The sequence below is a fragment of the Triturus cristatus genome, chromosome 10 (assembly GCF_964204655.1).
Source record: "Triturus cristatus chromosome 10, aTriCri1.1, whole genome shotgun sequence".
Classification (NCBI taxonomy): Eukaryota; Metazoa; Chordata; class Amphibia; order Caudata; family Salamandridae; genus Triturus; species Triturus cristatus.
In genome coordinates, this window is record NC_140593.1 from 428,703,114 (window position 1) to 428,723,604 (window position 20,491).

General features: G+C 45.3%; 1 protein-coding gene across 2 annotated transcripts in view; it reads right to left on the minus strand.

Moving 5' to 3' along the window:
* The window catches only part of ODAD2 (outer dynein arm docking complex subunit 2), a 1,108,894-nt gene that overhangs the window by 886,892 nt on the left and 201,511 nt on the right, over positions 1-20,491 (minus strand). For both annotated transcript variants that reach the window (XM_085631770.1, XM_085631771.1), the window contains exon 4: positions 7,325-7,520. In XM_085631770.1, coding sequence (XP_085487896.1) covers positions 7,325-7,520 — 196 coding nt within the window. The remainder of the gene's footprint in view (positions 1-7,324; positions 7,521-20,491) is intronic.

Sequence of the window (20,491 nt, forward strand, 5' to 3'; positions counted from 1 at the left end):
TATAGAGAAATTCGAAAATAAAAGGTGTGCACCCCACCACTCCACTTGTATGTTCAAATTAATGCCCTACATTGGGGTAGCACCCATCAGGATGAAAAGGAGAAACGTAGCAGAAGCGGATTAGATTGCAACCATCCACACGAACGGAGCAAAATCTGGGTTTGAAAAGGAGCGGTGTTTAAATGATGGACATTAAAACAACTTATATTTAATTAATGATCAGCATGCTTTTATCATTTGGGTTTTTAACTAAATGTTTCCAAAGGACTAAGGAGGAAACCGGGGATTTAACTCAAGAGTATGAGCACACTGCATTATGGGCAATGTAGTTGATTTCATTTGAAAGTAATTTGACTATCGTTTTCATGGCGGGAGAATGTTAATTAGTGGGCCAATTAGGAGGCACTGCTCATGGAGGCAGTGGTTAAATAAGGGTGTGATTGTGAGTGGTACAAACATTTGCTGAAACGGAGACGCTGATGGATTAGTTTGAAAGTTTCAAGCAGGTATGTGTAACTTTCGGTCTTCGTGTCTTTTTGGTTAAAGGTGCATGTGGAGTGCGTGTTTTGGTTAAAAGTGTGAATGATTGAGCGGATGGAAGTTGTCAGCAGGCAGAGGTGAGCATAAAAACGGGTATTGTTTCAAAGAGCAACGTTGAGTATATTAGTAGAGATGGAAACTGATTAGAAGTAGTGGGATGAATGTGAAGTGGGAAAGATGAAAGGGTTCACGAGAGGGTGGGTTTAACGTATGGAGGAGTATGTAGTGTGAAAGTGTGAGAAGCAAGAGGTTCAAGGGGGGTGAATTTAATTAATGGATGAGGAGTAAGTAGTATGTAAGTGGAGGGGTAGATAAGTGAGGGGTGAACAAGGATGTGATATAAAGCTAAATTTACATAGAGAAAGGGCGGATGTTTGTTTTGCAGAATATAGGGGGTGAAACAAAGGAAATTGGCTGAACAGAGAACTTGGTTCACCATGAGAACAGAGGGGTACTTGTGGTAATACATATTGCTCATAATGAGGATGGGGTGAATGGGTATAAGGGGTTCAGACATTTTTTGACATGTTTTGATTGTTTTGGTGATTACATAAGATGTTGATCTATGGTTATTGTAATGATTGATATTTGTTTTATTGCTATTTACAGTGTCCCCTGACGAAGGGCGCTCTTAGCCCGAAATGCATTGGGTTTTAAATAAACGCTGCTTTGGACGAACTTCTGCTTTTGTCGTGTTTTAGCCAGAGGTCCGGATGGGCACAGCTTTAACATTAGAAACTTGAAAATGGCATAACATCCCGTGTGTGGATTCGGAATATCAGTCGCAAAATATGGAGATATAAGAAGAATTGAATAGATGTTTAAAAATGGATCATAATGGAGAAAAAATGAACTATTTGCCAATGCGGCGCAATGCAGCTGTGCGGTCGGTCTGGGGCAAGAGAATGCTCCACTCAATCATGCTGTAAGTTCTAGCGTACCAGAATGAAACAGGAATAGAATCACTTCCCTCTCTGGGTGTTTGGCACCGGTTCGATTGCTCCTTTTCGGAGCATTGTAAGAACTTCCAAACGTATGAGATGAAGGTGTTTTACCTCTTGTCGTGCTGGAGGGGTACAATGAGGAAAATGGAGAAACTCTAACGTATGGCTGAATTGTATTAGATTGAGGACCCATTGGTCCGTGGTTATCTTCTGCCACTGTTGAAGGTGAAAAGAAATTTCCCCCCTAGGGGAATTTGTGGAAAGGTGGGAATAAAAATAGCCGGAGCCTGAAGTTCATCATTGACGTCGTGAGGTGTCTTTTCCCTGACGTCCTGCTCTTCCTCTGGGGGAAGATCCAGAATATGCCCCCAACTGTGTCTGTCGTTGAACATACTGTTGTTTGTCTGTATGTCTGAGAGGATGTAGAGTATGAGAGGTATCTGTACTGCTGAAATCCTCCTCTGTAGGAAGGAAGGCCTCTTCCTTGAGCTCCCCTAAAGGGCACTTTCTGATACTGTCGAGTCCCTAGAGCTTTCGTTGTGTCCGTATCTTTAGTAATGTCTTGTAGCGCATCATCGATGTGCTTACCAAAGAAAGCTTCCCCATCGAATGGGAGGTCTAGGATCTTGTTTTGAACTTCTGGTCCAAACTAAGTAGCTTGGAGCCATCCTTGGCAGCGCAAAGCTACTGCACCCCCCAGCAATCTGAATGCTGTAGTTGCGATAGCCATCTCACAATCTATCACCTCAGCAGATGCTCTCTCACCCACCTGAAGTATCTTCTTAACTTCTGGTTTGCTTTCCTCTGGAAACTGATCCACATACGAAGCCAGGTCACACCACATTTGTCTATCATATCTACCCAGTATGGCAAGGACATTAGCTGCTCTGACCAACAGAGCTGACATTGATGAAAAAGGCTTACCAGCGTTATCCAGGCGCCTACCTTCCCTACCAGGAGCAGTAGTAATGGGTGCCAATGATTTTTTTGATTTCGGCTGAGCTGCCTGCAAAATAACCGAATCCGGTTTGGAATGGCCCACCAAACAGGCTGGAGCATCCTCTGGGGCCTTGTATTTCTTCTCCAACCTGGATAGTACTGGTGTCACAGTTGCTGGTATTTTCATAACCTTGAGTCCTTCTTCTCATACATGACCTATAATGGAATAGCCCTCACTAACTTTCTAAAGGGCTCCTTAAAAGCATATAAAAAAGAGTCTGTTTGGGGAGCCGACATAGGCAATTTAAATCTCTTTGTAGCTCTCTCTAACAGGTTATGGAACCCATCAATATCCTCTGGTGGCGAGTCAACGGGCACCGGAGACGGAAAAGAAAGTGTGGGGATGAGGTAGTCGTCCCACTCTGTATGTGGATCTCTAAGCTCTCCCTCTTCCTGATCATCATCCGTCGTACCCGGATCCTGTAGAGGGACTGATGTAGGTAATTTTTGTAGAGGTTCAGCTGGTATAACTTTAATCCTCTTTTGAATAGATGGAACATAACGCGGACCAGGAGCTACTGACGGTATTTCCTGGTGAACAAGAGTGAGGGGAAATCTCTTCCAGTAGTCAGCCAACATGAATTGTAGGTCCGTTAATAAAGAAGAAGTAATGCAAACACCTTTTTCCTGATAATCCTGATGGTATTGTTGTTATTGAGAAGTATATTCTTGATATTCTACATATTCCTCCTCAAAATCGTCCTCCTGACACTAAACGGGCCTGTCGACGAGTTCGACGACGAGATCACAGACAATACGGTCATCGGAGAAATAGTTGTTGGTGGTGATTTAGAAACTATCGGTGATGGTATAACCGCCGTCGAAGTCGTTGTCACTGTCGATGTCATTGCCGACCTTGCCGTCGGTGCTGCTGTCATCGCTGTTGTCGACGTCCTCACCATCGTCGTCATCGTCGATACTGGTGTCGACATCATACTCAAGGGCATCAAAATCTTTGACGAAGGAGCCCCCAACGCTTCCATCGACGCAGGCGCTTTCTTTGACGACAGGCGAACTTCAATCTTTGTCGGCGACGACAGAGCTGGATTCTTCGTCGACGTTACTGTCAACTATGGAGTTTTCGCTGACGCTTTTTTCCGCAGGAGGCACTGAAGAAGGTTTTTTGAATGAGTGCCTGTCTTGAGGGGGTGTATTAGGCAGTTCAGACCTAGCCTTTTTCTGTTGTTTCTCCATGGATGATTGTCCCTTCCTCTCCTTTTCCTGTTTGTGAGGAGATTTTGAGGGACTGCGCCCATGAGACCCATGAGAGGTATTTTTAAGGGCCTTTCCTGGACGCTCACCAGACGAATGAGCCTGAGGTGATCTTCTCCTCTTATGGGATCACCTGGAGGAAGACGAAGAGAATGCCTCATCACTGTCCTTACTTGAAATCATTTCCTTTCTGGCTTTGAGTTTCTGAAGCCATATAAGAAGCCGCCCCTCACGATCCCTTAAGGTTTTATTAGAAAAGGTATGACATACCTTGCATTCCTTTGCCTTATGGTTGGGATATAGACAATAAATACAGTCCTCATGAGGGTCATCAGTATAAAGCCTTTTCTTCGAGCAGGAAGCACAGGCTCTAAAAAGACCGTTTTTTCCCATTTCTAGGTCCTGATTGGTTTAAGAATTAATTTTGGTCTCTTTTACATAACAAGAGATGTGGGTTACAAAACTGAACAGGTCTCGGCCTGGTTTCTGCTTTGTATTGAATTAGCATTGCTTTTTTGATGTACCGGGAACTCCCATCTCAACGATGGGGAATGATTCAAGCATGTGAATCTATGAAAGTTCCATTACTGGAGTAACAGGTTTGTTTCGCAAGGGGTTGATGCAGTGCTGGATTGTCTTAAAAAAGCGTATACCTCTGTTGGTGGTTTTACTGATTTTGTTAGCATAGTACTTTGCTTTGGCTAAAGTGATGAGCTGTCTGTGTGTTATACAGATTGAATTTATTATCGTGAGTTCCTCAAGAGTTCTGTTTTTCTTCCATTTTCTTTCCTGTTTCAGCATGGACTGTTTGTCAGCAAGGTTTTTAGAGTACCAGGGTGCTGAAGGTTTTGGCTTGCACTTGTGTGTTTTAATTGGGGTGTGGATAGTCATATCGTTTTCCAAAACATGTTTTAGTTGTTTAAAAAGGTGCTGGCTTTGGACTTGGATTTGATAGGCTGAGAGATGAGCTCAAGCATTAGGTTGTCCAAGGAGAAGCCTTTGATGGATCTGATGTTTTGGTCTTGTCTTTTGAGTTGACTTTAGTTTTTGGTAGTATGCGGAGTAGGGAGATAAGGATGTGGAAGTGATTAGTCCAATCCGGTAGTATGGGTAGCTTGCACTCAATTACTGGTGATGCTAAGAAGATAAGGTTAAGGATGTGGCCTATTGTGTGTGTGGGTTATATGACATGCTGTACCCCATTGAGTGTGTTAATAATGTTGAGGATAGTGTTGCTTGCTTTTTTGAGCTTGTGCTTTTTTGGGACGTTGAAGTCAACCTAGAAAGTGGTTTGGGCATGTTGATGGACGAGGTGGCAAGGAGATCTAAGAATTCATCAATGAAGTCCTTGTTCTGCCCAGGGGGCCTATAGATGAGATGGAGGGTGGCAATTTCAGTTGCTGAGTGTGGGAAATGGCATTTCAGCAGCTCCACAGAGTTGAACGTTACATGGTTCCTAGGGTGCTGGACCAGGATGACTTTAGGATGATAGCAAGGCCTCCTCCCTTCTTATTTATGCAGTCTACACAATGGATACTGGAGGAAACAGTACATCTAGGATGTGGGGGTGAATTTGGTTTCTGTGATGATGAGAGCATCAAGGTTGTGAAACTGATGAGGTCTGAAGTGTCTGGTGGGTGAAGTACTGCAGAGCGAGTGTTAATGAGCATGAGTTGGAATGTGTATTCTGTAGTGTGAGGGTGTATTTTAGTTAGCGGAATGTGTACAAGGTGAGGTCTGTTACTATGCAATTTATATGTGACTGTTTGGGTTGCTTAGGTCTGGATGCATATGTGGTGATTGGCAGTATTCAGTGCTCGGCGAGAGATTACTATAGCTTAACTTGCAAGTTTCAGGTAAACAGGGGTTCTGGCCCCAGGCCCTTCTGGGCTCTTCCAAGTAGTGCCCTTGTCTGGGTCTACCCTTTGTTTGGGACATCCAGGTGATAAGACACCCTGAAGAGTTGACTGAAGTAGGGTGAAGGAAGTGATGTCACTTCCTGTGCAGATGGATGATGGGAAATCCAGTGACATCACTTCCTTTGCAAATGGATGTTGGGAAAATTCCAAAAGGCCACTTCCCTTGCAGACACATGATGGGAAATCCAGTGATGTTACTTCCTGTGCAGATGGATGACAGAAAATAAGGTGATGTCATTTCCTGTGCTGATGGAAGATGGGAAATGAAGACCTCTGGTCTGGCTTCTTATTTTAAATATGATTTTGGCAATAAGCTATTGATGCTGATGTTTATGCAGATGGATGATGGGATATCCAGTGATGTCCCTTCCTTTACAGATGGATGATAGGAAGTTGTTTATCAAAAGTACCAGTAATATATTTAATTTCCTTTCTGGCATGAAGAAACTAGTTTTGCTGTCTAGTTCTGTCACAAGGTGTTGATTTCTGTGTGCAATTTTGTAGGTGCAGTCCATTGGGAAGCTGTCGCTCCATGGTGGCTACTTCAATTCCAAAGTGGGCCTCAATATCAAATGGATCTGTGGTAGCAATGGTTGTATCAGACAATGTGATGTCAGTCAAGCTGCTGGTGATACTTTCTTCAACTTCAAATGGAATAGTATGCCCCCAGATGGTGAGAATGACTTCCCAGTACACATTAGAGGGCTGTGACATTGGGCCATCTTTTGATGTTCAATGCCTTCTTCCAGTTTGCAACACTGCATGATACCCTCATGACTGTTGAGAGTACGGCTTGACATTGTTAAGTAAAATTGCCCTCCCCTTCACCCCGCGTGACTCAGGGAGATACATTACACAGTGTGAAGAAGACATTCCATAATATGGTTCACCCACAGCAAGGGCATTGCACACATACGAAAAAAGCCAGCCAAATGAATATCACTCATCTTTGTGATCATGAATACTCAAAGATATTTTAGTTGTATACCGAATACCTGAAAAAATCGAAATGCTTTCCAGCTCACCTAAAAAGATTACATGAGTTTCAACTGCCACTGCTGGCACTTATGGGTCAGGGAATCGGCTGCATCCCTCAAATGAACAGTGTTTATTGTTCAGCTGTTTGCTTCTACTGCTTGTCAGGCCCAATTGTCTTACATTTACGTCTGCTTCCATTTCAGAAAATAATATTAGGGCTAAACCAGCCATTTTCATCTATTTATTTACAAACTCCAACAGATTACTTTTTAAAGAAAAACAAATCTATTAAACTTACATTGTTATCAAATTGGCAGCTTAAACTTTAATTGTTGTAAAACCTCTTTTTTAAACATTACTTGGGAGTTGATATTCAATTGCTATGGTTATCCATATATAGCCACAGATTGAAATAAAAACAGCAGAGCATGTTTTACTTAAAATGTTATGATGAACTGACAGAATCTCTTAGCGGCAATGGTCCCAAGGAAGTATCAACTAAAATCTGGAGTCATTCTTGCATCTTGTTTAGAATGAGGATGAGAGAGCTGACCCACATCTTCTTAGGCGTAGCAATATTGAATGGCATCTAATACTCACAGTTCTAACAATGAGCAGTGACCTTGGTCTACCTATACTGAATTGCGCTTACTTAATACATTGCCTTTTTAAGTATACTGAGCGGAAGTGTACAATCTACAAGTAAATGATCAGCGTTGCATTAACACTTACTTCGAAATGTGTTTTAAAGAACTGTTAAGCAGTTGCATATCCAGCTGTTGGAGAAGTAAAAATATTTTCATTTTCATTTCTGCTTCTTGGTCTTTGTCTTCCTTCAATGTATCCAATAGGCGCAACATAGACATATCGTCCCCTTCAACTGTAGCAAACGCTGGCCCAATCATTTTTGCAATGGGATCTCTATTGGCTGTTAGAAAAAATATACTGCTTAATTTCAGCGCAAAAGCAATTAGTTTATTAATAAGAAACAAAGGAAGTTGGCTGTACTCCATATAAATACATTGTATAAACTGACATACATAGCTGTGCTCCCCAGGAATCTCAGTGATACAATTCTCTTTAATGTAATTTTTGAAAAACTGTATTGCATGATAGACATCAGTGAGCTAGAATCTTAATTAGGACATTGGAATGTTGAGAGCTCTATTGAAGACATTGGAGTGGCTCATGTCTTAATGGCTGGTAAAAGCCTGGAACTCCAACATTACAATGTTTGTGATTCACAGGTGTTGCTATGAACAAAGGCCTCATGGAGCCGGAGAGGATTCAAATCCCTTCGGGCTCACTGAGGAATTTGTTTTATTTGTTAGAACATTCTGCCAACATTCTGCCCTCTAGGGGCAGAATGTTCTAATAGCAGTATAGCCCACCGTAGAAGGGCTATACCAGCCATTAAAGACCTGCTCCTTTGTTAAACGCTGCAGCACCCCTTTAATGGCGGGCTATAAAGCTATTTTATAACACTGGATTGCTGAGAGCTCCATTGAAGACAATGGAGTGGCTCATTTCTTATAATGGTTAGCACATGCCTTCTGCTCCAACATTCCAATGTTTGCCTTTCTGGTTCTCCCTTTTTAATTTAGAACATTCTACCCTCAGTGGGTGGAATGTTCTAATGGCTTTATAGCCCTTCTGCCTCTGGCTATATCTGTTGTTAAAGGTCCCCACCCCGGTATAGGACCATGCCAGTGGCCCAGGCCTATAACTTGGTTTCAGGCCCTTTAACAACCGGCATAGCCCTCGGCAGCAGAATATAGGGCTATAGTAAATTTCAGAAATCTATTTTGTGCAAGAAACAGGGACGCAACATAAAATATACCCCTACAAACTAAAAAATTCCACCTTTTTGTTTGAAATCCACAAGGACAGCATGGGTGTAGGAGGAAATGTGAGGGACAACATATTACATCCCTGAACAAGACATCTAAAGTATGGCAGTTACTGACTGGGAAATCGAAGGTGCATGTGACTCTTATTAGTGCAGTGGTACAAGTCGATGCCCATGTAGTTTCAGTAAACGAACAGAGCTGGCAAAACCAAACCTAAGGGGGCCCCTGTGCATGGTATAATGGAGGTCCCCTCTCAACACACCTCGCTCCCATATGGCCTCCTAAATTCGTGTTGTCATGAGACCTCACAGATCCAAGCCATCCCACCGATTAGACTGTCCCTAAAGATCTGGATTAAAACTGCAGTGTTGCATCAAACACACAAAAAGTGATGGAAGAAATGCTTGCAATACATATAACCAAATGCACTCACTCTGGGTAGCATCCCAACCCATTCTTCTTTTGCCTACCATGCCACCTCAGCTTAGACCCAGTCATATGCAATAGGAACAGCCGAGCCCAAACTGCCAGGCCAGGTCCTCCCTAAAGCAATACACAAGTAACCCAAGATCGGATTCGCACCTGAAGGATAAGTCCCAATGAGGGCAAAACCAGTCAGGACTGGCTTGTGTTTTGGTTCACAGAGGACCTGGTTTGGCAGTTAGGGTTGGACTGTTCCTATTGGACCAGGACCAAGACTTATTTGTCTATGAATGGGTCTCAGCTTTTAGAAAGAGCAGCAGGAATTTCCTTAAAACCTTTAGTAAATGGAAGCAGGTAGCAGATACTTTAACAATGTCTGGAGAAAAGTAAAGATTCTCAATAAAGCTTTGAACATTCAATCTCAGAATGATTTGGGTGTCATCCGCATAGCACATGCATGATATCTGGAAATCTAGGATCAACTTTGCCAATCGACATTTGTATGTTTTACTTTAATTTAAACCATCATAAAAAGGGAATACAGTATAATAATATCTGCGTTATGTGCCCCGGTGTACATTCGTCCCACCCTTTTTCGATGTGAAGTAGGTGTGGTGAATTTTGTTAAACTAGGGGTAGAGCAGTGTAGCATTTATGGATACCTTTTTTACTGATTCCCATGCAGTCAGTCCTAGTTCCCGTCTTGATCTCTTTCCCCAGTAGATATTTAATTGTTCTCTCGCCTGTAACATCGGGCTCCGCAGTCCCCTGTATATCTGTGACCGCCTTTTGCTGACTTCCGCATGTTAACAGTACTGTCAAGCCCAATTCTGGTTCGGGCACAGTGTGTGGATTCCTTCCGGTCTGCCTCTTTACTATAGTCAGTGCCTCCAAATAGCAGGAAGTGCACCGGACTCAACTCATACAATTCTCTTAAATCAGTGAAAATGCGTAATTTCCCGTTCATGGACAAGTCTCACCTTTGTGTCACTCTTGCTTCTGTCCACTTGTTCGTATTCGTATTTCAGGCATGGATCAAATAAGCAGTTCTGTAAAATATGGTAACTGTCCTACCCATGCAGGGGTATATTTTTTTCCAGCATACCCTAAAAACTCTTAGTAAAATATTCTCTTGTCTGGTCTCCCGCGACAGATAGTTTGAAAACACCCCACTCTCCCTTCTCGGCCAACACCTTCTCACACTCCCACGTGCTGGCCTCTGCCAGCCAACATTCTGTCCACTGTATTTGGCCTGCAGTGTAGTATAATTGATAATTTGGTGCCCCCAACCAACCATCATCTGGAGGAGCCTACAGTTACGGCAGCAACACTCTGCGTCTGCTGGTCCCCCATGTCAAGTATGTAAGTACCCCCTGTAGCTCCCTGTGGAAAGTGAAGGGCAGCACCACCGGCATGGCAGAAAAGAAGTACAACAACCAGGGTTGCATCAATATTTTGGAGATCGCAATACTCCCCATGGATGCCAATGGCAACTATGTCCTAAATTGTAAGGAATGTCAAGTCATCGTTACGAGTCTCACTAGATTTCCATTTGTAAGGCCATGCTCATCATGATACACAGTGACACCTAGGTATTCAAATGCATCGAATTTCCTCAAAGGGGGAAGGGATGGTGAGGGAGAGTGGCAATTCCACAGGGATTTTCAGTGAAGTGAAAAGGCACAATTTGTCCCAATTGATCTTGAGACCCGAAATGACTCCATATTTGTTGAGGTGCTCAATTAGCTGTGGGACATGGGAGCTGTTGGTCGGTAGATAAATTAGGGCATCCTAAGAGTATAAAAATATATTATGAGTCTGCTGACCAATGGTTATTCCCCTGTCAGGGCAATTAGATTGCACTATGCTTGCAAGGGGTTCCAGGCCAATGCAAAAGTTATAGGGGAGAGAGGGCAGCCCTGCCTGGTACCTCTCTTTAAGGTTATGAAGTTGGAAATCTCTGTGCCTGTGCGCATACGCGCTAACAAGCCCTTTACAGTCTGGAATTCCCGACCCCTCTCATTCTGCAGAACACCGTGAACAGGAATAGCCAACTCAGTGTGTCAAATGCTTTTTTGATATCGAGAAATGCTATCCAACATTGAACATTATTTCGCTTGGCCCAGTCCATAATGCAGAATAGCCGTCGACGGTTGAGGAATGTCTTCCTTCCTGGAACAAAACCGTTTCGATTGGAGTGTATTGTTCGTTGTGCTTGTCTCTGGACCTGAGAGGGTCAGTAGGGCCAGCTGGTCTGAATACTGTATTAATGTATCCTGGGAGACCCCTGGGAAGGCCTCATAGAGCTTGTTATAGTAAGAGTGGAATACCGTGTTAATGCTCTTCTGCGCATTAACTATCGTTCCATCATGGGTGTGTATGGCACTTATTGGCGTTCAGGGTGTCTCCCATCTTACTCAGCTATACGACCATGGCACCAGCTTTTTCGCCTGAAGCATGCTGGTGTGCAGTGTATTCCTTGTTATGCAGGCAGCATAGTCAAAATAGCATCTCATTGTACTCTTTTCTCAGGTCCACAAGGGCCGTCCATACTCCTGCATCCATCCCACTCTGGTTTTCTAAGTTCCTAATACATGTTTCTGTGTGTGAGCACCCTGTGGAGCGCTTTATTTTTGCCAACCACCTCTGATATGCATATCTCCCTTAGGAGAACATAAAACATGGGCTACTCCACAGAAGCATCTGCGGCCGTACCTAGATTGTCAGTAAAGTATTGCTCTATTGCCGTCTCTATCAGGTTATGTAGTGTCTGTTGGCTGGCACCAATTAGGGATTTTGTGGTGCGGTCTCTCCGACTACAGAGCTAACAATGTCCAGCCCGGGTATTCTTCAGCTGCTAGCCCAGCACACATCTCCGCTGTCCCAAAGGCCATGCCTATTCTGGTATGTAATGTGTGCACCCCAGAATAATGGGAGAATTCTCTGGTGGTGGCTATGATGCCCTCCATAATATCATAGCTTGAGTGTGGGTAGTCCATTTCCTTAACATTCGGGCACTGGTTAATGCCTGTGCTCCCAACACTGGTGGATGGGATGTATCCAGATTCAGATCTTGGACACAGTTAAAATCCTCAAACCAAATGGTAGGGTACTTCACAGTTGCCAGAAGCGCAGGGTGAGTCGCAGATAAAAAGTGGTCTGAGTGGCATTTGAGGCATAGAGAGCCACTATCCCATCTAAATCAACTTCAACCACCATATATTGTCCCTCCTAGTCTAAAATAGGGTTTCATGTGGCAAATGGCACTCCAGGAGCTACCTATATAAATACCCCCCTGGCAGAACTGGAGTAGGAGGTACCTTATATACTGCCTCTCCATCTCATAGTCAATCTCCACAGTTCACCGGCCACCAGGCGAGTCTCCGGCTGACAAGCAAAATGCACCTGTCTACATTTGAGGTATATGTGTATCTTATGTGTTACACACACGGCATTGCCACACACGTTCCACGTCAGAAAAGTGAATCTGTCAAGCGCCATCTCGTTGTGTTATGCACAACTTCTCAGAGTGTTCACTGTTTCCTCCACATCGCTCTGCTGCAATCTTCATGACACTACTCATGTACCTATATAGCTTCAAGTGCTGTGTCTTGAGAACTAATCCCCAAAACTAACTCCCGAAGTCAAGTTCTGAAACTTTCTCAGCCAAACGAACTGCACATACAGCGTGTGCAAACTGTTCTGTTTGGTTTGCGGGATATCGTGGCTACTGCCAGTGTGTAAAGTCTCACCAGCACTTCTAAGTGCATGTCTCCTGGATTTCATGTTGGTACCCCACCCTTGGGCAGCAGTATCTGAATAACAGGTCACTTGATGAGAGGCCTCGCCGCAGGCTTGACACTTTCCCCCAATGGGGGGTGTCTGGTGGGGAGGTTTCTATCTTTATTGCCATGTCAGGACTCAAGGTCTGCAGTCATTGGTGTGATGTTTGGCCCAGTACACAGGCACTCCACCACTTTATCAATAGAGTCTCGTTCAGGAGGCATGAATATCTCTGATCTCAAATCTATGCCCTCTGTTCCCTTGTCTCCATCTCTACCACCACCTGTGCTCTCTCTTGTGCAGCCTATTCCATGGATGGTTTATGGCTTGTCTTCCTGGTTGCTTTTCGACATGTCCTTGCAGGTGGTCACCCCCCGTCCTTTGTTCCCTACCCCGGTTGTCGGATGCACTACTCCTCTGGTCTCCAAACAGTTGCACACCTCTGATGGCGTCTGAAAGAAGATTACATTCTCACCATCCTGTATTCTGAGGCACGTCAGCAACAATAGGGCATATTTGATATTTAATTGACATAGTTGACGCTTGATCTCTCTACACAATTCCCATTTCCTTTGCACTTGCGCAGTATAGTTGAAAAAAATCATTTCTCTTGCTGTTCTCAACTTGTCAGGGTCCCTTGGCATGATCACGCTGCAGTATATTCTCTCCAACTCTGTAGTTAAACATGCGCACCTTGACAGAGTGGGGTGGGGTGGGTCATCAGGTGGAGGTCGGCGGCTGGGGACTCTATATAACCTCTCCACTGAGAAGAATGTGGATATTTGTTCCCAAGGACCGAGTTGGCTAGCCAGTTTTTCAAAAAATAGTTCCACACTGGGGCCCTCTATCTTATCTGGCACACCCACCACTCCAAAATTGTTGTGGCGTATATGGCACTTCAAGTCCTCTTCGATCAGTTGTAGCAGCCAGACTTCCTCTTTTAATGTTGTAATCTGAGCCTTGGCCCCAGTTTGTGTTGGCAGCAACATGGCCAGCGTTGATTCCACAGTGTCCATACGGTCACTCAGTTTGTGGTCTTCGAGGAGGAAGTCCACTTTCTACCACCAATGTGTCGATCTACCGACCCAGGGAGAATTTAATGTCCACTCCTGCCTGCAACAATTCAGAAAATTTCTCTGAGTGTTTTGGCAGTTTTTTTCTCCACCATGGTGGCAGGGGGTATTGATACAGCCTTGGGCACTGGGGCGATCGGCCGCTGGTTCTCCCCTGTCTAATGGTATTTGATTTAACCATCTCTCCCTTGTCTCTTGAGTGTCAGCACACAGGTTTCCAGTACCCAGTGTGGGAGGGCCCCACACTTCGCCCCCACACCACCGCTGACTTTCTGGGTATTTGGTGTCTGTGGGAATCTGGTGGCACATTCCCCCCTGTGGATTCCTCTGTTCAGTTTATATGGGCCTGTAACAATGCAGTTGGTAATGGTGTTGACGGGTCAATGGGTTACTGTGCATACTCCACCCCAGCCAGACAAGGGGCCACTACTGTGGGGGCTCATGGCTCAGGCCACCGCTGCTGTGCCTCACTCTTGGCACACGAAAGGGCAATGCAGTTCCTGTACTTCTAGGCAGCTCCTGGTTGTCAAGGCAGGAGGGTCCTGATAATCTTATCGCCCTCAGTGTCTCCCGGCTCAGCAAGGCAGCTCATGCCCCAAAGCGGGGTGAGGAAGATCTGTTCTGGTTGCCGTACTTGCCCCCGCACTCCATTCTCTCAGTCCCTTAGCATCCTCTTCCTACGTGCAGTTGTCTTGTCTCAGGCCCAGGGGAGGAATAGCCAATTTGCTCCCCATGCACAGCACGGGTCTCCGCCCCCAAAATACACCTCACCATGCAGTTGCAGGCTTCTGCCCTCTGCACGCAGTAGGGAAAGAGACACATGCTCTGCACCACTATTCGGCTTTCAGGATTTGAATGTCTGCTGTCTGCATCAGGTTTGCAGAACTCACACCATGATCCAACACTGATGCCCGCTTTCGGGCAGAGGAAGAGAGGATTTTGTAGGATAAAACTGGGGGGGAGGGGGTGCACACAGAACTCTGCTTGGCCACATGCCCACATGCTTGGCTCCTTCCTCTTAGATATGAGCACAACCCCTCCAGTGCAACTCCACCATCCCCAAAACTTTCCAGCTTGTCGAACAGAACAAAGTGGCTAACAGTGGTAAAGGTAGCACAGAGGTCCAGGAGGATGAGGGCTGCCAACCCCCCTTGGTCTGAGATCATTCTCAAGATAATTAAGACTGCTATGAGAGCAACCTATGTGCTGTGAGATAAAAGGAAGCCAGATTACCTGGACAGGAGTAAAGCACTGTTAGAAGTACTGAGATAGTTGCTTGTTTACTGACTTCTTAGCCCCAGAGTTGGAACTACACATGCATGTTTCAATCTTCCAACAGCATTCTGGACCTATTGGATGAATTCATTAGATGACAGAGGATCTGTCACGATTCCGGCTCCACCGTCTCCCTGAATGAATGCGGGAGGTTGATTCGGTTCCTGGTGAACGGCGCAAGGTCAGCGGTCTAGCTTCAAGAGACCGGAAGCTGACGTCACCTTGATCACAGCGCATCCGGGGAATCCGCATAACCAACGCAGTTCCCATTGCGTCCGTGCTTTGGATTAATGCCTTCGCCGCACAGGACACCTCGAACCTCAGCTCCCGTGACTTTTCCTGACAGAGAGATTCGAGCTTGGCGTGTCTCTGATTTTTAAGGTACGCTTCTGGTTCTTGTCACATCTTGCCACTCGCTGTAAACTGATCCTGTGACCACTGAGCACAACGCAGGACCACTTGGTTTATTCCTGGCTTCCACGCACTGGAGCGTTTGCTGGGGTCAGGGATTTCCATGCGCAGGATCGCTAATTACTTTTGGGAGTATTTCCATGCGCAGGAGCGCTAATTACTTTTGGGTTTATCTACGCGCAGGAGCGCTTGCTGGGGTCAGGGATTTCCATGCGCAGGAGCGCTAAATTGCTTTGGGGGCTTTTCTATGCGCAGGAGCGCTTGCTTGTTTTCTGGTTATTCTAGGCGCAGGAGCACTAAGTTACTGTTGGGTTTTTCTACGCGCAGGAGCGCTTGCTTGTTTTTCTGGTTGTCCTATGCACAGAAGTGCTAATATGCTTTGCAGCCTACGTTGATGACCTGTAGACCTTGCTAATGATATTTCCTAGTACCTTCCACAAGGTGATTATGCTGATGAATCTGTAAGATTGCTTTCAGGAAGAGAGTGGAAGTGTGCATGTTTCATTGGTAGTAATCCTTCCCTGCTCTCCATTTCCAGGTGGCATCTCTCAAGGGGTCAGAAAGAACAAGAGGTCACCATCCCATTCATTCCACAACCCATCCTTTGTTTCCCTGGCATCTTCCCCCGGTCCCATCTACATCTTTGTTAGTCTCAGCTTCTACTAGGGGTAGGTGGAGACGGTGGTGGATGCTCATGTCATCTCTGCGAGATCGCCCCGCCAGATTACAGTAAGGCGAGCAGGGTCCTGACAGTATCCAAAGCCCAAGTTGATTATCTTGCCCAGGTGACATGAGCGATCCCGAGATCACCTTCCAGGACATAGCGGCTATGCTTACCAGCATGCAGGCAGAAAACTTTAGCCTACGACAGGACATAACAACGTTACAAAATCAGGTGGCAGGCGGTCTCACAGGGCCTTGGGGTCCGTCTCCTTCCACGAGGGTTAGGCAGGAAGGGCTATTGAGACCACCTTTGTTCAATCCAGAGGGTTTTGCCTCACATGCGTCCCATGACACAACCATACAGGTGATAGCCCCTCACACAGTACAGTTAGCACCACCAGAGCGCTTTTATGGGGATAGCACCAAATACAGTGTCTTCCTGCATCAGTGTCACTTGCACTTCATGGCCCGAGCCTCAGCCTTTCCAGACGATGCATCCAAGGTCGCGTTCATACTGTCCTACTTAGGTGATGATGCTTCCCAGTGGTCCATATCCTTGGTGGAGAATGATGACCCCATGCTGTATAACCTGTCAGTGTTCAAGGAGACCATGCGAAGGATGTTCGCCTGTCATACCTTCATGCAAGCAGCAGACAACGAGCTCTTTGGTTTGAAACAGGGCAACTCAGACCTGCAACACTACATCACCGTGTTTAGTAGGTTGGTCATCGAAGCACGTTGGCCCGAAACCAAAAAAGTGTCCGTGTTCTATCAAGGCCTACGTGATGAACTCAAGGACCTACTTTCCCAGATACCGGAACCCCCAGAAGAAATAGGTACCTTTATCAATCTGGTGGTCAAGCTTAATTTCCAGGTGCAGGAGCATAAGACCGAAAAAACCAAGGGAAGCGACTCCAGATTCCTTTTTTTTTTTTTTGAATAATTTTTATTGTTTGCAGTTTGAATACATCGATAGAAAAGGCATCAGCATATATACATGAAAAAATACATGAAGAAATCAGCACAGAGTACAAAAGGATAAAATACCAACCAATAAGACTTATAAAAGCAGATTTTTTAAGATTTATGAGTCTAATTCGAAGAGCTACCCGTCATCTCCCTCCATGTTGTAATCGGGGCCCACAATTTCCTACCAAAATCTCTCTTTCTCTTGCCTTTCTGCTCATATAAACGACTCTCTATATTATGGATACTCAGCAGTCTTGCGAGCCACATTTGGAAGGAGGGGGCCAAAGTATCTTTCCAACCTGACGAGATTAAAATCCGTAAAACCGCCACCGAAATAAAAACCAGCGCTTCCTCACTTTGAACCAGTTTCTGCTTATGATCACAGCCCAGTAACATCAAGGTAGGAGATAGATCGATCTTATGACCTAGCAGCCCCTCCCAAAACTTACAGATTTCTCTCTGTATTAGAGACAATGAGCTGCAATAGAAAAACATATGCAGCAGGTCAGCTTGCCCAGCATTACATCTGGGGCATCTATCGTCCCCCCTAACCCCCCATGCGAATAGTTTTGCAGGGGAATAATAAAGATTGAATACTGTTTTATAATGTTGGGCCCTCAAATTGGTGGATCTAAAAACTTCTTTATTCAGGGATATGGCTAGGTCTAGATCAACATCCGGATCTCCCAGTTTCCGAGCTAGGCCTACCTCCATTTTTTCTAGATCGTCTTGTAATTCCGATACAAATTGCTTATAAAGCCCTTTAATTTTTATACACCCGGCCAATAACAGTTCTAATAATGGGGCCTCCTCCATTAACAAAGGCTTTGGTCTCAATGCCTTTAAGCACCGAGCGACTTGACCATACAAAAACCAATGCGTGACCGGAATGCCAAACCTTTGTTGAATGGCTTCAAAACTCAATGGTTCGTAAACACCCCATATATCCCCGAGGGTCCTAATGCCATAATTCTTCCAGATCGATAAATTCCTGTCGACTCCGACATACGGAAGTAAACTTGAGTTATACAGGTGGAGATAACGGTTGACTTTTGGGATTTTGCAAAATTTGGAGGCAGCCTTCCAAACCTCCCAGACCCCTTCCAGAATCTTCAAGCGGGGCCTTTTATAATACCTACGGTCCACTTCCCGCCACATCAACCCCCTTGCCTTTTCCCCGATTAACACCTCAAAAATGGACGGTAAATCCTGAGCTGGTGAAGTAATGACGCCAGAATCACTCTCTTGTTGAAACAAAATAGACATTTGTGTCATGAGACATGACCAATGATATAATCTCAGATTAGGGAGAGCCAAACCTCCCCTTGCGACTCCCGATTCCTGGCGTACAAAGAAATAAATAAATACTGAGGAAGCGGCTTCATCCCCTGAGACTCCTGACAGAGAGATTCGAGCTCGGCGTGTCTCTGATTTTTAAGGTACGCTTCTGGTTCTTGTCACATCTTGCCACTCGCTGTAAACTGATCCTGTGACCACTGAGCACAACGCAGGACCACTTGGTTTATTCCTGGCTTCCACGCACTGGAGCGTTTGCTGGGGTCAGGGATTTCCATGCGCAGGATCGCTAATTACTTTTGGGAGCATTTCCATGCGCAGGAGCGCTAATTACTTTTGGGTTTATCTACGCGCAGGAGCGCTTGCTGGGGTCAGGGATTTCCATGCGCAGGAGCGCTAAATTGCTTTGGGGGCTTTTCTATGCGCAGGAGCGCTTGCTTGTTTTCTGGTTATTCTAGGCGCAGGAGCACTAAGTTACTGTTGGGTTTTTCTACGCGCAGGAGCGCTTGCTTGTTTTTCTGGTTGTCCTATGCACAGAAGTGCTAATATGCTTTGCAGCCTACGTTGATGACCTGTAGACCTTGCTAATGATATTCCCTAGTACCTTCCACAAGGTGATTATGCTGATGAATCTGTAAGATTGCTTTCAGGAAGAGAGTGGAAGTGGGCATGTTTCATTGGTAGTAATCCTTCCCTGCTCTCCATTTCCAGGTGGCATCTCTCAAGGGGTCAGAAGGAACAAGAGGTCACCATCCCGTTCATTCCACAACCCATCCTTTGTTTCCCTGCCATCTTCCCCCGGTCCCATCTACATCTTTGTTAGTCTCAGCTTCTACTAGGGGTAGGTGGAGACGGTGGTGGATGCTCATGTCATCTCTGCGAGATCGCCCCGCCAGATTACGGTAAGGCGAGCAGGGTCCTGACAGTATCCAAAGCCCAAGTTGATTATCTCGCCCAGGTGACATGAGCGATCCCGAGATCACCTTCCAGGACATAGCGGCTATGCTTACCAGCATGCAGGCAGAAAACTTTAGCCTACGGCAGGACATAACAACGTTACAAAATCAGGTGGCAGGCGGTCTCACAGGGCCTTGGGGTTCGTCTCCTTCCACGAGGGTTAGGCAGGAAGGGCTATTGAGACCACCTTTGTTCAATCCAGAGGGTTTTGCCTCACATGCGTCCCATGACACAACCATACAGGTGATAGCCCCTCACACAGTACAGTTAGCACCACCAGAGCGCTTTTATGGGGATAGCACCAAATACAGTGTCTTCCTGCATCAGTGTCACTTGCACTTCATGGCCCGAGCCTCAGCCTTTCCAGACGATGCATCCAAGGTCGCGTTCATACTGTCCTACTTAGGTGATGATGCTTCCCAGTGGTCCATATCCTTGGTGGAGAATGATGACCCCATGCTGTATAACCTGTCAGTGTTCAAGGAGACCATGCGAAGGATGTTCGCCTGTCATACCTTCATGCAAGCAGCAGACAACGAGCTCTTTGGTTTGAAACAGGGCAACTCAGACCTGCAACACTACATCACCGTGTTTAGTAGGTTGGTCATCGAAGCACGTTGGCCCGAAACCAAAAAAGTGTCCGTGTTCTATCAAGGCCTACGTGATGAACTCAAGGACCTACTTTCCCAGATACCGGAACCCCCAGAAGAAATAGGTACCTTTATCAATCTGGTGGTCAAGCTTAATTTCCAGGTGCAGGAGCATAAGACCGAAAAAACCAAGGGAAGCGACTCCAGATTCCTTTTTTTTTTTTTTAAATAATTTTTATTGTTTGCAGTTTGAATACATCGATAGAAAAGGCATCAGCATATATACATGAAAAAATACATGAAGAAATCAGCACAGAGTACAAAAGGATAAAATACCAACCAATAAGACTTATAAAAGCAGATTTTTTAAGATTTATGAGTCTAATTCGAAGAGCTAATTCGAAGAGCTACCCGTCATCTCCCTCCATGTTGTAATCGGGGCCCACAATTTCCTACCAAAATCTCTCTTTCTCTTGCCTTTCTGCTCATATAAACGACTCTCTATATTATGGATACTCAGCAGTCTTGCGAGCCACATTTGGAAGGAGGGGGCCAAAGTATCTTTCCAACCTGACGAGATTAAAATCCGTAAAACCGCCACCGAAATAA